Raw genomic sequence first — 14,957 nt, 5'->3', positions numbered from 1 at the left:
AATTTTAGCTGGTAGAGTTCTGGAGCACTGAGAGCTGTCTGCAGTATGGCAGTATGTCTATGAAGATTCTCATTCATCCAGGCCATGATAAAAAGATATCTAGTAAAATTAAGTCAAAAGGCATCTGGACTTTTAGAGCAGCTTCTTCAGTTCAACTGAGTGATAGAGAATTCCCTGGCATTTAAACCCTAGGGGGTTAGTAGAACTGAGGGGGCAGGGGGAGATTGCACCATTGGAGGTCCACAGGTCATCAACACAGCAATAATGCTTCCAAAACATGTAAGGTGGTAAAGATAAAGAGGGGGTACAATGCAAAATATGCCATTAGTTATGCTTCTGTTTGAGAAGAAATCATTTGCTGTACATGATAAATTGTCTGGTCACTCATACGCTTATATGACCACAAACTGGTTTCAAACTTGTGCCATAAGCACAGAGAAAAGGGCACAGATTCAGGAATCCCTCTCGTTTTTAGGGAAAGTCTTTTCTACACAAGTTCACAGCATTACTTGAAAGTTGTTGGTTACACTCAGCTCCCTCCTACCTTTACCTTTAAAATCTATGCACAATGTGATGTAATTCTGCGCAAGTATCATACAGTGCTAAATATACATAATAACTTAAATAAACCATATAGTAGTAGTACTACTAAATCATGTATTGTCAAAGGGTATGCTGTATGCAGGCAGGCCTGGATTTGTGGAAAGGCCACACAGGGCGACACAAATTAAGGGGCGGCAAGCCGCCCAGGCGCTTCTACTTATTTAACCGATATTGTAGAATTGGACACCCAGGAGATTTAAATCTCAGAAGCATGGATGCGAATGGACCATACTTAGGGGACTTAGCCTTGGATGCCCATCTGGCAAATCTGGTTCTATATGCTGGGGTATAGGAAGAAGATCCCGTGAAGTCTATGGGGGGGGCATGTGTTCTATATAAAATATACCTATTAAACTTTTGATTATGCAAGTTTAGGAGGCCTTAACATTTGGGGTACAGTAACCGTAGGGCAGATTTGGCTTCATGTATATACACAAGACGATAAAAACCCCAGTAGTGCATTCTGAGAGAGGGTGAGATAAATGCAGCATTTGAGTGAATCCCAGTCGTCTGATCTAAATGAGAGAAATCAGGGCTGGCCAAGGACTGCCAGGATAAATGTTGTACCAAGTTCCACCTCCGAATACATGCAGTAAAGAGCAAAGCAGTAGCAGCATCTCTGTATCTCCCTCCCTCTGACACCTCTCTGACTGCAGCCCACGGGTTCCTGCACAATCCCGAGGAGTCACCCAAAGAGCTTCTGATCAGGGACAAATGACAGCATGTCCCTGGGTGATTAATCACTGAGAGCAGAGCCGAGGGGAGAGGGATGAGGGGAGAGCAGGAGAAACTGCTGCGTGTGGAGCTTTACATGAAAGATCAGAATCAAAGCTGAGCTGGAGGTGTCTGGAGAAGATCTAAGTATCCTGGGGTTTTACTGAGGAGAAAAGAGAGAGAGCGCAAGAGATCCAGACTGCAAAGGATCCCCAGGCAGCTGCAGTGCAAACAATGCTGTAAAATTGCAAGAAGGAGACGCAAGAGGGAAGGTGAGTGAAGCTGATACAATTGATTGTACTTATTAATGTTATTTCGGACAGTGATGGCATCTTATTGAAAGGCAACAGTAAAATCCTGCAGCAAAAAGAGTCAGCATTTTAATGATGAGAGCAGAGGGAGGGAGTCATTTTCAGCAGCAGCACTCACAGCAGAACAATATACAGTAGTAGCAACCATGCATTTTAACTACACAAGCACTGGGGCACTTTGCTATAGGAAGAGCTGATGTAGGGACGGGCATGTATGTACAGGCTGTAAAAATATACTGCTGCATCCATACAACATTGCTGCCTATAGGTACATAAATGATAGATAGATAGATAGATAGATAGATAGATAGATAGATAGATAGATAGATAGATAGATAGATAGATAGATAGATAGATGATAGATGCACAGATAAACCTAAAAAAAAAAAACAATTCTTTGCAAGTATTGAATTGTAAAGATATAAATAAATGTGTGTAGATTACATTACACATTTAAAAAAGCTATGGGTGCCTTGATGTGTGACTGCTGGTATGTATCTCAGTAATTGTGAAAATTTCCATAAGCTATTAATCTCTGGTATTTAAAAACCCATAATTACTTCAATTTCTATTAATGAAGAGTTAATGTATTTGTTTTATAACCTCCCAACTAGGTTTTAAATCATTTCTGTGCCTTGTTGCCTTGAACACAGTATTGGCTTGAATGGTCGCAATTCCTGACCTGTATGATCACTAGGGTTGGATATTTAACAGTGTTAAAGGATATGAGCCATACGATGTGCAGCAGAGCTAACCTTGAGCCAGTGGGAAGTTCAGGATGCTGACTCTAGTCTTCCCAGTAGGGTCATGTGTCCAGGGGGAAGGAGGCATTCCATAAGAGAACGTGACATATTGACCAGGCAGCACATTCAATTTATTGGGGTGTTACTATTTAAACCTATTACTACTAGCAGCTGGAGGGCTAACGAATGATATGGAAAGCAGAGGTCAGTTATTGGAACTTCCAGGTAAACTGGACAGCAGCCCCATTAACCTCACTGTCAGCAAGTATTAAAATCACCATCAAGGATATTTAATTCAGCTAATTCTAACACCACATCCCTAAGAATGTCAATGAGGATCTTCACTATCATCTTATGAATATTAAATGTTTAGTACCCTCCCTTTCCTCTTATTTACGCTGTGAGAAGTCACAAATCCTGGCTGGGCGGATAGAGAATTGCCATTAGCCATGACATACTACTCTCATGGGTCAAGTGGCTGTGGATTATATGTGAAAATAGCTTTATTATGTTTGTTTAAGAAAAAAGAGATGCTATGAATCTCCCATAAAGAGCTGAAATCTATCAGAGAGGTAATTATAAGTGACAAACATTTTTATTTCATAGGCTTTGTTATAAGGTTGTTTGGCAATATTATGAAAAAATTTAAATCTGCTGACATGGATGTTGAAGCCCTATAACATACACAAGAGATCAAGAAAACCTCATTATTTTGCTCCATTAATTTTTATACTCTGATTTACCTATTCATGGGCTATGAAATATATCTATATCTATATATATATATATATATATATATATATATATATAGATATAGATATAGATATAGATATAGATATAGATATAGATATATATATATATATATATATATATATATATATATATATATATATATATATATAAATAATATAGTAATGTAGGCTACAGGGCAATCCATTTCGCCAACCACTGCAAATGGAATCTGTGTCCATGTTTAGGGATTCAGATAGTGTTGGATAGGCGAGAGAGCTGTGGAAGCTGTAACTGCAGTGAGAATACTGGCACCAGAATGGGCTGTGTAAGGGCTTCTCTCCGCCTCTCCCTTTTGTTTCTCATTGCAGTGGAAGGAAAATCCACATTCTCAATAATCAAGAGGGGGTGGAGTAGAGAGAACACGACAGAAAGGAGCTGTGCATGGCCATAATGTTATATTATGATATGTTCACCATTGCAGTTACTATTATACTATATATTTTTATGAGGCATTGTAGGCCGCATCAGCTATTCAGAAACTTAGATTATCTGTAGGAACTCTGACCTTCCATGTCAGAATTACAGCTCCCAGAGTCCTTAGCTGAAGGGCTGCTAGTTAGGTATGCATCACAGAGAACATTTGGAACTGTGGACAAGACACTGGATTTCAGATTGAGAAGCGTTTTCAGTGCCATGGTCAGCTACTGCTAAATTTAGTCAAAGGAATTTGAAAAGGAATCTGAGCATATTATGATATATGCTTATTTCTGAAAAGGAAAAAATCTAGAACATATATGCTAATGTTTAGCTTATACTATTATTTCCCTATGTCCAACAGTGCAACAGCAGTGCTGTTTCTATGCCTCTGTCCCACTGCAATATTTTTGCACTGCTATGTTTGCAAAAATATAAAGTATAATATGTATAATATCAAAACGTTGAATGTGAGCTGGTATTGTCTGCATATGGGTGCCCATGCATGCACTGGGGCCATTTAGTAGGTACACATAAGCACACACATTTAAACCCAACCATTGGACCAGAGTCATTATTGAGTTAAAGTGATATTGCTGCAAGTGATACCTTTTTTATTTAGTATTCCACGCAATGCTGTGCTGCAATGCTTATAAATCTGAGCAGGCTTTGGTGCAGATGTTCTTTTTTTTCTCTTGCATTTTTCACTGCAGTGCTTGGGGGCCTGATTTCACAAATGTACCCACTTTACCTCAACATGGAGCACAGCTGAGGGGGCACTGAGTGTAGTAGATTAATAAGCAGGAGACCCACATGTCAGATAATTAATACATTTTAATCTCGTAAAATCATAAATCATTTGTGGCGCTATATATATACACACACTTTGGTTTCTCCATTTCAGTTGCTTCAGTATACTATAACTATATCATTCAATCACAAACTATTTCCCTTTTAATTTCTGATCCTTTTCTTATCAAACTGTACAAGTTTAATTTTTTAATGTACACTAGGAACCACCAATACCATTAACATCAGATTATAGCAAGGTGTTGGTTCATTGGCTTGCTGCACTGCAGTCTCACAGATTTCCTTTGTTAACAAAAAACTTGCGTACACATTGGCCCAGCTCTTCTCTGCTTGGCAGGTCATTAGGGATGGTGCAGCACATCATGATGAACTTGCAGCTTGGAAAATGGAACACCAATATTCCTACTGCAAAGGAGTAATACAATTCCTCTTGTGCTTTGGCTATTATTTTTTATTAATGCTGTAGCCTTACAGTGAAAAAAACTGGCCAAGGTCAATGCAAGAAAATGCACCCCCCACCTTGAAAAGAAGTCCATTATATACCAGTATTTTTCTAATATTTTCTACTTCGTGCATCACAGAGCATGTACTCATACACACCAAAACCATGTGACACCAGAATATAAATAATATCAAACCCTTCCCTCATGTCATAGGCTACAGAAACACAACATAGAATGGTAAAAAGTACAAACCATATATATATATATATATATATATATATATATATATATATATATATATATATATATATATATATATATATATATATATATGTATGTGTGTACATTACATACAGAATATTAGTGTAAATGATCACACCACTTATCAGAAAATTTTATAAAACCATCATTGCACAAATCCCAAAAGCTATGTACTGTGTAAACCTTCTTTAAACTGATAAAATCATGTTTTACTGTGTAATAATTAGTGACTTTTACAAAGAACTACATAATATACATACATTACACAGATCATGTCTCAGTAAGTAATACACTAAAATGTTTCTTTATACTTTGCATTATGCTGATGTACTTGCCATGTTTGTTTTCTCCACTCCTGTTTAATATGAAACTATACGGCTTTACAGAATCTGATAAAAAAACATCAAGTGTGTCTTTGAGGAACATTAGTTGTTTCCTGGATATATAAATAAATATACAGTACAGTATAGATAAAATGGAGTCTGAGAAATATCAGGATAAAACTGTGACATGTTTTACAACCAACTCTTGAGAAGCTGTTTTTAAACTTGTAATTGCAGTACATCTTCACCAGATTAGGTCAACAGCATTTTTTTTTAATTAGCACTGTAACTTAACAGTATCAAAAAAACATTACTTTAAACAATATCTATGCATGCAGTTGGGAGAGAAAATAATTACTCCATTAAACCCTAGGTGCACATATCCCTCACTTGGTACAGTGATGTCTCTCTCTCGGCAGTCTGTATTGTAGGGCCTCAGTCAACACTTTGATGTGTGCCACATGTTGCCATGAAAATAAATATGCAACATAGATCAAAGACTTTTCCAGAAATGTAGTGTTGGATGTTGTGTGGCACTTTAAAGGGTTAAAGCAGGAGAATGTAAAATGAACAAGGAAAACAGAGGGAAAGAATTAGAAGGTGACAGGAGCAGAGAGGGTGAATAAAGAGAATGTGACAAAGTAGGGGAAGCAACAGTATTTTGGTGTCTCAACTACTGGACTTGCATCTGATTGACACTAAACAGATATCTAAAGCTGTTAAAACAACAATAACTGTGGGCAAAACCCAATGATCCTTGCTAGCAGTAGCAACTCTGTGTACCACAATATAAGATTCTTCATCTGCATTTGTAATGGTTTCTATCAGTGATGTAACTAGATGTTACTGGGCCCCACAGCAAATTATTTTTCAGGCTCCCAAAATGTCTAGAGGATGACTTGTTTTATCAATATTTATCAAAATTGTATATGAATTAAGGCATTGTGGGGCCCCGATACATCCTGGTCCCCCCTGCAGCTGCAGGGTCTGCTTCCTCTGTAGTTACGCCCATGGTTTCTATATGATCAAGTGGCGTATGCATATTTACCAAGCTTTAGGCTTATATTATTCGATGCATTCCTGATTCCCTATAAGAATACTCACGCTAATAACTAAGAAGACCAAGTTAAATGTTTTCTACCAAAGTAAAAAAAAAAAACAGAGGGAACTAACAAAGGCTTTACCCCACAAGCCTAGACTGCCCAACTTCTTGCATACGTGCAATGGTGCTCAAAAGTTTGGAATCACATGTGTTTGATAGAAATTGATGGTTTTATTCAAAAAGGTAATATTACATTGATCAGAAAGTACAGTTAATACATTGACAAGGTAACAGCATTCTTTTTTATTTAAAGGAATTCGGTCATGGGGAAAACATGTGTTTTTCAAAATGCATCAGCTAATAGCTCCACTTTAGCAGAATCTGGTATTGAAATACATTTTTCAAAAGAGCAAAATTTTGAAAACTGACATGGAGTTACACATATTGTCAGTTTCCCAGGTGCTCCCAGTCATGTGACTTTTGCTCTGATAAACTTCAGTCAGTCTTTTGCACTGCAACCTGGAGTGATATCATCCCCCTCCCCTTTCCCTGCCCCCAGCAACCCATTAGCAGAAAATGGGAATGTAACAAGTTAACAGCGCTCCCTGACATAATATAACAACTTCCGGGTAAATATGAGAACAACAGCATTCAATATTAAATAAGTCCCACTGTGAATCCTTCAGTTACATTGAGTAGGAGAAACAATAGTTTATCTGAAAGCAGTTCCATTGAGAAGTGCTGGCTCCTTCTGAAAGCACAAGCCCAGGCAAAATTCGCTGAGATTGCTGCCCCCACACCAATACTACAACTAAAAATACACGTGTTGGTTCAGGAATAATATATTACATGGTAGAGTGGATTATTTGCAGTGTGCACAGTGTAATCTAGAGATAAAAACTACACAATAAAAATCATGACAGAATCCCTTTAATGTAATTGTTGCATCTAACGTTACATTCACCAAAAGTGTTTTGTTCCCTTCTGACCTTACAATGAAACTCTTCCCATTAGAGCTCAATAGGGCTGTGTGTTGGTGATTGTGTTGGGCAGTCCATCAAAAAACAGAATTCCAGCTCCCTGTTTCTTACCCAGATATGTTTTGCATCGCTTAAAAGTATATATTGAATCATTATACCGCTGTATAATGAAATACACACAAATAATTGCTGATCACAGGGAATAGCATGACATTGTACAAAACACATTTTTACTCAAATACACCAAGGCTGCACATCTTGCAATCTGGTCCTTAGCATTATGTGTTTGTTATCTCTTTGCAATTTGTTCAGAATAGAGCCAATATAGCTATTTACCTGGTGACATAAACTGATGTCACAGCAAGACTATTGCAAAATAAGGTCACTGTATTATCTATGCACCAATCAGTATAATGGAATTTAGAACTTAGCACAGTGCTACCGGTTTTCTTAAAGAAGCAGTTGTTAAAGAATTGCAATTTGCAGATAATTAAACCAAGAAATGAGTAAACCCAGGCAAATAATTTGTTTTGGGGCTCCAGAGGAACATTTGTCATCTGTAAGGAACATTAAGGGGGTTATTTATTGAAGGTCGAGTTGTGCTTTTCCTGCAAAATAGTAGTAGTTTTGGGATTAAAAAAAACTAGAATTTTTCGAGATTTATTATGCTCCGAAACTGCTAAAAGCCCAAATCCAAAAATACTCCAGCTAAAACCTGTCAAGGTCACATAGAAGTCAATGGCAGAGTTCCTTTGAACCATATGAAGATGTTTTTTGCCTTCATGATTTTCAGGTTTTTTACTGTGGTTTTTACTCAAAAAGTCATTCAAGTTTTTTACATTTGGGTTTTTTCATAAATAAGCAAACATTTACAAGCCTCACAAACTCGACCTCTGATAAATAACCCCCTTACTGAGATAAAATATAGTGTTTTGTACATATTGGGAGGTGCTAACACATTTTGTACACCTTTCATTTGCTCTGGCCTGTTAAGCTTAATATCATATTGGGGCCTGGTAAAGTAACTTAACCTTTATATGCTAATGCTGAGTGGTGACTTATGATTGGAATGACTGTCAATGCCATTTTACAGTTGTTTAATATAACAAAACGTATATGTATGGTCATTTATGTATACATTTACATCAGATAAACCTGCACATAATAATAAAAAACATTCCAAGCTAAAATGGCAGTTAAATTTCCAACAAATGAATGGGATGTGATAAAGTATAAACCCTGCATATTGCTCTGGTCTGAAAACATTGATGCTGATTAGCCATATTGTTTTGGGATTTCTGAGCTGTATTATTCACAATACTGAGGTTGAGAACTATTTTAACTATATCAAATTTATAAACTGGTCATAAAGAATATAATACTGCCACTTTGTATATATTCAGTGTTGGACGGGCCCACCGGGAGACCAGGAAAACTCCCGGGGCCTAAATATTTGGCCAATTTCATGGTCATTCCTTATTTCTTTATGAGAAAAAAATGAGTAGTAATGGACGAATATACTAAGTAGATACTGTATAAAAACTGGGTGCATAAATTGGTTGAGTGAGGAGAGGAGGAATATTAGTTTGGAAAGTGGACCCACAGTCAAGGTTTTCTGGTGAGCCCCTGGCATCCGAGTCCGACACTGTATATATTTATTTAAATTTAATTGATTTAAAAAAAAAAAAGAAACATGAAAACAAGCTTTTGTACCCAGTACTGTAAATATTTATCACAGTGGGGCTCATTAATAATTGGACCAATGCACTGAATGCACTGAATCTGGAATTTGGTTTGAGAATATCAGCACTTTTTGCTGGATTGTGCTGAATCCTCAGGATGGTGGGTTCAAACAGCTACAGTGTTGGACTGGGACAGCAGGGGCCCACCCAAAAACATTTCACTGGGGCCCACCAATTCATCTTAGACCAGGGGCCCACTCTCAGTACTATTTTCTTTTTCTCCTTACTCATCCTCTATTCTCCTAGTCCCTCTTTCTTTACATACTATAATCTATTATTCTATCTATTTAGCCTCTTTGTTCTCATAGAAATAGGGAAATAGGCCAAATGTTTAGCAGCATGAGGGCCCACTGACACCTGGGCCCACCGGGAGTTTTCCAGGTATCCCTGTAGGCCAGTCTGACACTGAACAGCTATGTTTGAACCCACTTTAACGCACTGGTCTGTTGAAGGTACATATTTTTATTCAGCTAACCCTTTTTATAGAATTTTTCTCCAATTCTTAAATGCAGATTAGAGTCTGAATTGTATTCAAATACCTTATAGTAGATTTAGTATTCAGACAATTAAAAAATATGGTTATATCTAAGTATGCTGATTGTGGATGGGCCCGCTAAGAATCATATCTTTCATGCAGTGAGCTTCATATTTTCTCCTTCCACTCAAACTAAGTCAGCTCGTTAATAGAACTCAACTTGAAGTTGAATGTTTATAGATTACATTAAACTGAAAATAAATATGGGTAGAACTGATCAATTTAGCAATGTTTTGGGGCCCAAACTTGAATTTGCTGTGGGGACCAGTAACATCTAGTTACACCACTGAACTGATATATCTAATTGTGGGACCTCAGAGGAGGTCCTGTTGACTGATGAGATTAATAAGCTAAGGCTGAATGTTCTAGAGATGGCTACTTATCTTAGCCTTATGTTTTTAATGTTTATATATTGATATTCCATATTTAACAAGGAGTAATATAGAGAACAAATAACATGAAAAAAATGAAGACAACAAAATTATACACAGTAAAGGAGGAAAGAAAATAATAAAGGCGAGAAAGGGGGATCTTAGCCGTATTATTGCAGTGACAGTATTAGCCACATTGTTGTAGACTGATGTATTATTGTTTTATATGTTTTGTAATGTTAAACTTCTATTTTTTACTATGATTTTTAAAATATATATTAATGCTGATATGCACTAATTTATTGTCTTGCTTTTTGATTTAGGACTTTACAAGCTGTTAAAATGCCAGAGCAAAGTAACGACTACCGAGTAGTTGTTTTTGGAGCAGGAGGTGTTGGAAAAAGTTCTCTAGTTCTGCGCTTTGTAAAAGGAACGTTTCGGGATACGTACATTCCCACCATTGAGGATACATATCGCCAGGTTATCAGTTGTGACAAAAGTGTCTGCACTTTGCAGATCACAGACACAACGGGAAGCCACCAGTTTCCAGCAATGCAAAGGCTCTCAATTTCTAAGGGTCATGCTTTTATTCTGGTGTTCTCTGTTACAAGCAAGCAATCCATAGAGGAACTCAAGCCAATCTACCAGCAAATATTGCAGATCAAGGGTAGCATAGAGAACATTCCTGTAATGCTGGTTGGAAATAAATGTGATGAAACACAAAGGGAAGTGGACACAAAGGAAGTTGAGGCTCTGGCCAAAGAATGGAAATGTGCCTTTATGGAAACATCAGCCAAGATGAACTACAATGTGAAGGAACTTTTCCAAGAGCTATTAAACTTGGAGAAACGGAGAAATATGAGCTTAAACATAGATGGCAAAAGGTCCAGCAAGCAGAAGAGAGCAGACAAAATCAAGGGGAAATGCAGCATCATGTAGTGAAAACAAGTCCTGATTTATCCATTTCATGCTCGACCATAGAAAGGTTTTGTTTCTTTTTAAAAAAAATTGAAGATTCCATGTTACTCGCTGCATTCTATCACTGTGAGCGCATAGGCATACACTAATCGCCTTGCACGTTCATTGTGCAGCACTGTATGGTTTGCTTTGTATCTTTTTATCATTCTTATTAATTTTTTATGAACAGCGAACAAATCTGCCATCCAAAATATATTCTAGTTATTTATTTTTCAATATCTGTTCTTCTTCATCCACGTTTGACTTTACAAAAATGTCATGTTCTGGAACTGCCCTGAAAACAAATAAATAAAAATAATCAAATAGATAAGTTTATGCTAATATGCGGTGATTAAAAGAAATATCAGAAAAAATTGTCAAGCGGTTAGTGAAGATGTTATTTTGGGATCACAAACCCCTGCAAGGAAAGGACATCAATAAAGATAGCTCCTGTCTTGCTATACTCAAAAGGACTTTAATAAAGGAACTAGCTGGAATATTGAAAGAGGCATTACAAAAGCAAGAGGAATGAAGTGATAAGCATGTATGATGGTGTTGTAGACACTAAATATTTGAGTATATAGACATCAGCAAACAAACTGATGATAACAAGGAAGTGACCTATGGACATGGCCAGATGTCTGCATAGCAAGAACCCACATATGAAACTTACAGTAGTTACAATTACATGGATGCAACAAGTCTTCTTATGAGTTAGTTTTAACTCCTTGCCTAGCTTTGCCTTCTGTAAGTATGCCAAATTTTAACCTGCATTTCAATAGCTTCTAATTATAAAACAAGAAACCAGGAGGTGGCACTTATTATTTTATACAGGTTATATTGCCAAATACATAAACCATTCAAAAATGAATTAATCACAGATTTTTACTTCTCGAAATCTATGAGGAAAATGCCATGAAATGGTCACTGTTATTCAGTATGTATTTTGTGTGACGTTATAGCAAAAAGTATTTTTTTATTAACAGAAACATGCAGTATCTTTGTGACATTGGTGTATTTGTACAGAGAAGACAATTCAGTCAACAGATATTCTAGCAATGTAATCAGTTCTAATAAGGGAATAACATTAAGCATTCCCCATAATGCTGCAGGAGAAAAGGGCCTAGAGAGTGCCAAGACCTCATAATTGTTCCCTAATGGATTCATTTTCTAATGAATGAAAATGAACTCAGATGTCTGAAAGATCAGCTTGCTCCACATCCTGCAGAAACTAAAATGTTATTCTCCTTCCCAGCAAAATCAGTTTTATCATGACATGTATTTATATAGCATTACTCTTAGCAACCCTAAAAGATGTTAAAATTATTGTTAATTATGGACTTTATTATATACTGACTGGAAAATTGTATTAATTCTGCTGGTTAGGATAAAAACTATGATGCACGTAGATAATAGCAGTTATAATCCGTATGTAACATATTGAAAAGGCCCACATTTGAAAATAACAATGTGAGAAACAGGTTGTCATACAAAAAAAGTGCTGTTTAACCTATTTTTTCTATAAAGCATAGAAGTACAAAACCTGTTATAACTCAGGCCCATATATATATATATTGGAATATACTGAATAGCACAAAATGTAGTCACAAAAAATATGGAACTCCTTCGGCAACAAACATATTGAAGACTACAATTTACTATGTTTTTGATGGTTTAGAAAAGTACAAATTTCTTTTTTTGTCCATAGGCTTGAACAATATGATGTCCAAATGTGTGGCAAATATTTAAAGTGACCTACAGATATGGAGTGTCTAGAAAATATAACGTTCCAAGATGTGGAACCTTTCTGGATAAACAATATATAACAGCTACACTCTGAAGCAGTGCTAGAATAACACTTGGCAGATTACAGTATTGGCCCTGAAGTACAGCTACTCAATATTTTTTTTTTACCAGAAAATGAGCACAAGTTAGGTTAAAATGAACAGCAAGAGCCAATAATTCTCAAATTGACATTTTTAGCAATGACGGGAAAAAAAAAGATTTAGGTGAAAATTGTTGCAACTTCTCATTGGCAATGCATCATACAACCCTTATGTTATAATTGGGGCAAATTCACTAAGATTCGTAGTTGCACCAGCATCCGATTCGCCGCACTTCGCCAGGCGTATTTTCGCCAGCGCTACGCAAATTCACTAAAATCTTAAGTTGCGCTCAGGGGAAGCGTAAGGTTGCGAAGTTGCACTAGCGTTAATTCGCCAAGCAAAGCGAAGTTATGCTAGCGATGCTTAATTTGCATACAGCGCCAAATTGAAGTTACAATGGAGGTATATGTAGCATCTCTACACAAGCCTGGGAAACCTTAAAAACAGCAAATAAAATTTTTATTTTGCCCTACACATGTGCCCGCTGTATAGTTAAGGTGCCATGAGTTAGGAAATGTAGGAGGGAAGGAGGGTAGCCCCAAAAAAAATTTTGATAGTTTTTTGGGACTTAGAAAATTTTTTAACTTTTTTTGAAGCAATCCCTATCTACTCTATTGCACTTCACCTGGTCTGAGGTGGCGAAGGAAGTCTGGCGTAAAAGGTAGTGTTCAGAAAAATGCGCATCAGTGAATTTGCGTAGTTACGTCCATTGCGCAAATTTGCCAGGCGTAAGGGTGCGAAGTAACACTAGCGAATTAACGCCAGTGTCCGTTAGTGAATCAACGAATTAACGAAAATGCGCTACGCTAACATTAGGCACTTCGTTCTTTAGTGAATTTGCCCCAATGACTTTGGGTAGGTTTCCAGTCTTGAGAGTCAACTACAGTAGGACAGACAAAAATAGTTAAAGAAACAGATGATAGTCAAAAAACAAGTATTCTATGGTAAAAATAAGTCAATATTAAAGTATCACTGATCAGGTATGACAAGTTGCATGTATGCAGGATGAGAATAACTGTTTGAAAGGTATGGACAGCTTATAATAAATCAATATGAGCTGACTGAAATGAATTAACATACAATTAGTACAAAACATATCAATTTGCTGAAACTCAAGTAAAGAAGTCATGTTTCCTGGACAAGAAAGAGTGTATACCATATATGTGGAATCAGAGAAAGAATGGTTCAAGTTACTATATTTGCCAGTTTTATGGAGAAATCAATGGCATAGATGACAAGAACTGTAACGAAGCATACAACGTGCTGGAATGGAGGTGAAATGGAAATTTAAAAATCCATATGGAACATGAGACTGAAAAGACTATGGACTAGTGGGGGATTTCATTAAATAGACAAGAAGGATATTGTTACAAGCCTGTAATATCTTATATTAATGAAATAATACCATGGTAAGTAATACCAAGAAGATGCTATCATTATGACACACAAAGAATATGTAACCACTATGATGCATAATCTGAAATCCTTATGATACAGGTTTACAATCATGAGCACCAATTATCTAACATACATAATATTATTAATATTACTATGACCAAAGTATAAACTTTTATCTTCAGTACATTTGGATTTGTTAAAGCACTTATGAGGAATACAAAATTGACACATTATGCATGGAAAAGCAAACGATAAGGCCAAGCATGATCCATATATATATATATATTAGTAATGATACACCATGTTTACAACATGATCGCAAGATGATAAAGAGTGAGTTATTTGGTGCTGATGCAATAAAAATGCAGTACTGCCCTTGAAAGGTACCCAGGGTTCCACTGTGTTTATTTCTCCTAAAATAAATATTCTCGTCTGAAACATGGGCTTCTCCCAAATTCATAAATGTGCTGCAGCAGTAGCAGTTGTGAATTATGTACAATCCCTGATTTAATTTGCCAAATATTGCTCTATAGCTTAGAAACCACGGTGTCTGGTCACTGGTCAGTTTCACTTTTGATAACTAAGCAGCCTTTTGAAAATACTGTTTACGAATTGTCCATAGTGTACCCCAT

The 14,957-nt window shown here is 36.6% G+C and overlaps 1 protein-coding gene across 2 annotated transcripts; it reads left to right on the top strand.

Moving 5' to 3' along the window:
• Positions 1–1,177: 1,177 nt before the first annotated feature.
• LOC108712412 (GTP-binding protein Di-Ras1) lies at positions 1,178–13,181 on the top strand. 2 transcript variants are annotated; one of them, XR_005961011.1, is made up of 3 exons: positions 1,178–1,589; positions 10,408–11,788; positions 12,750–13,181. XR_005961011.1 is itself a non-coding variant. In XM_018254630.2 (2 exons), exon 2 carries the CDS (start codon positions 10,427–10,429, stop codon positions 11,021–11,023), a length of 597 nt encoding a protein of 198 aa, XP_018110119.1. In that variant the 5' UTR covers positions 1,178–1,589; positions 10,408–10,426; the 3' UTR covers positions 11,024–11,912. The 2 variants fall into 2 exon arrangements, 1 of the variants encoding a protein (XP_018110119.1); XM_018254630.2 differs by lacking the exon at positions 12,750–13,181 and having other exon boundaries at positions 10,408–11,912.
• The last annotated feature ends 1,776 nt before the right edge of the window (positions 13,182–14,957 follow it).

The sequence above is a fragment of the Xenopus laevis genome, chromosome 1L, assembly GCF_017654675.1.
Source record: "Xenopus laevis strain J_2021 chromosome 1L, Xenopus_laevis_v10.1, whole genome shotgun sequence".
Classification (NCBI taxonomy): Eukaryota; Metazoa; Chordata; class Amphibia; order Anura; family Pipidae; genus Xenopus; species Xenopus laevis.
Note: the sequence above shows the minus strand (reverse complement) of the source record. Positions and strands in the feature narration are given on the sequence as shown.

Bases quoted from the DNA above. Each gene is read 5' to 3' on its own strand.
- LOC108712412 (XM_018254630.2), top strand. From the start codon at position 10,427: ATGCCAGAGCAAAGTAACGACTACCGAGTAGTTGTTTTTGGAGCAGGA.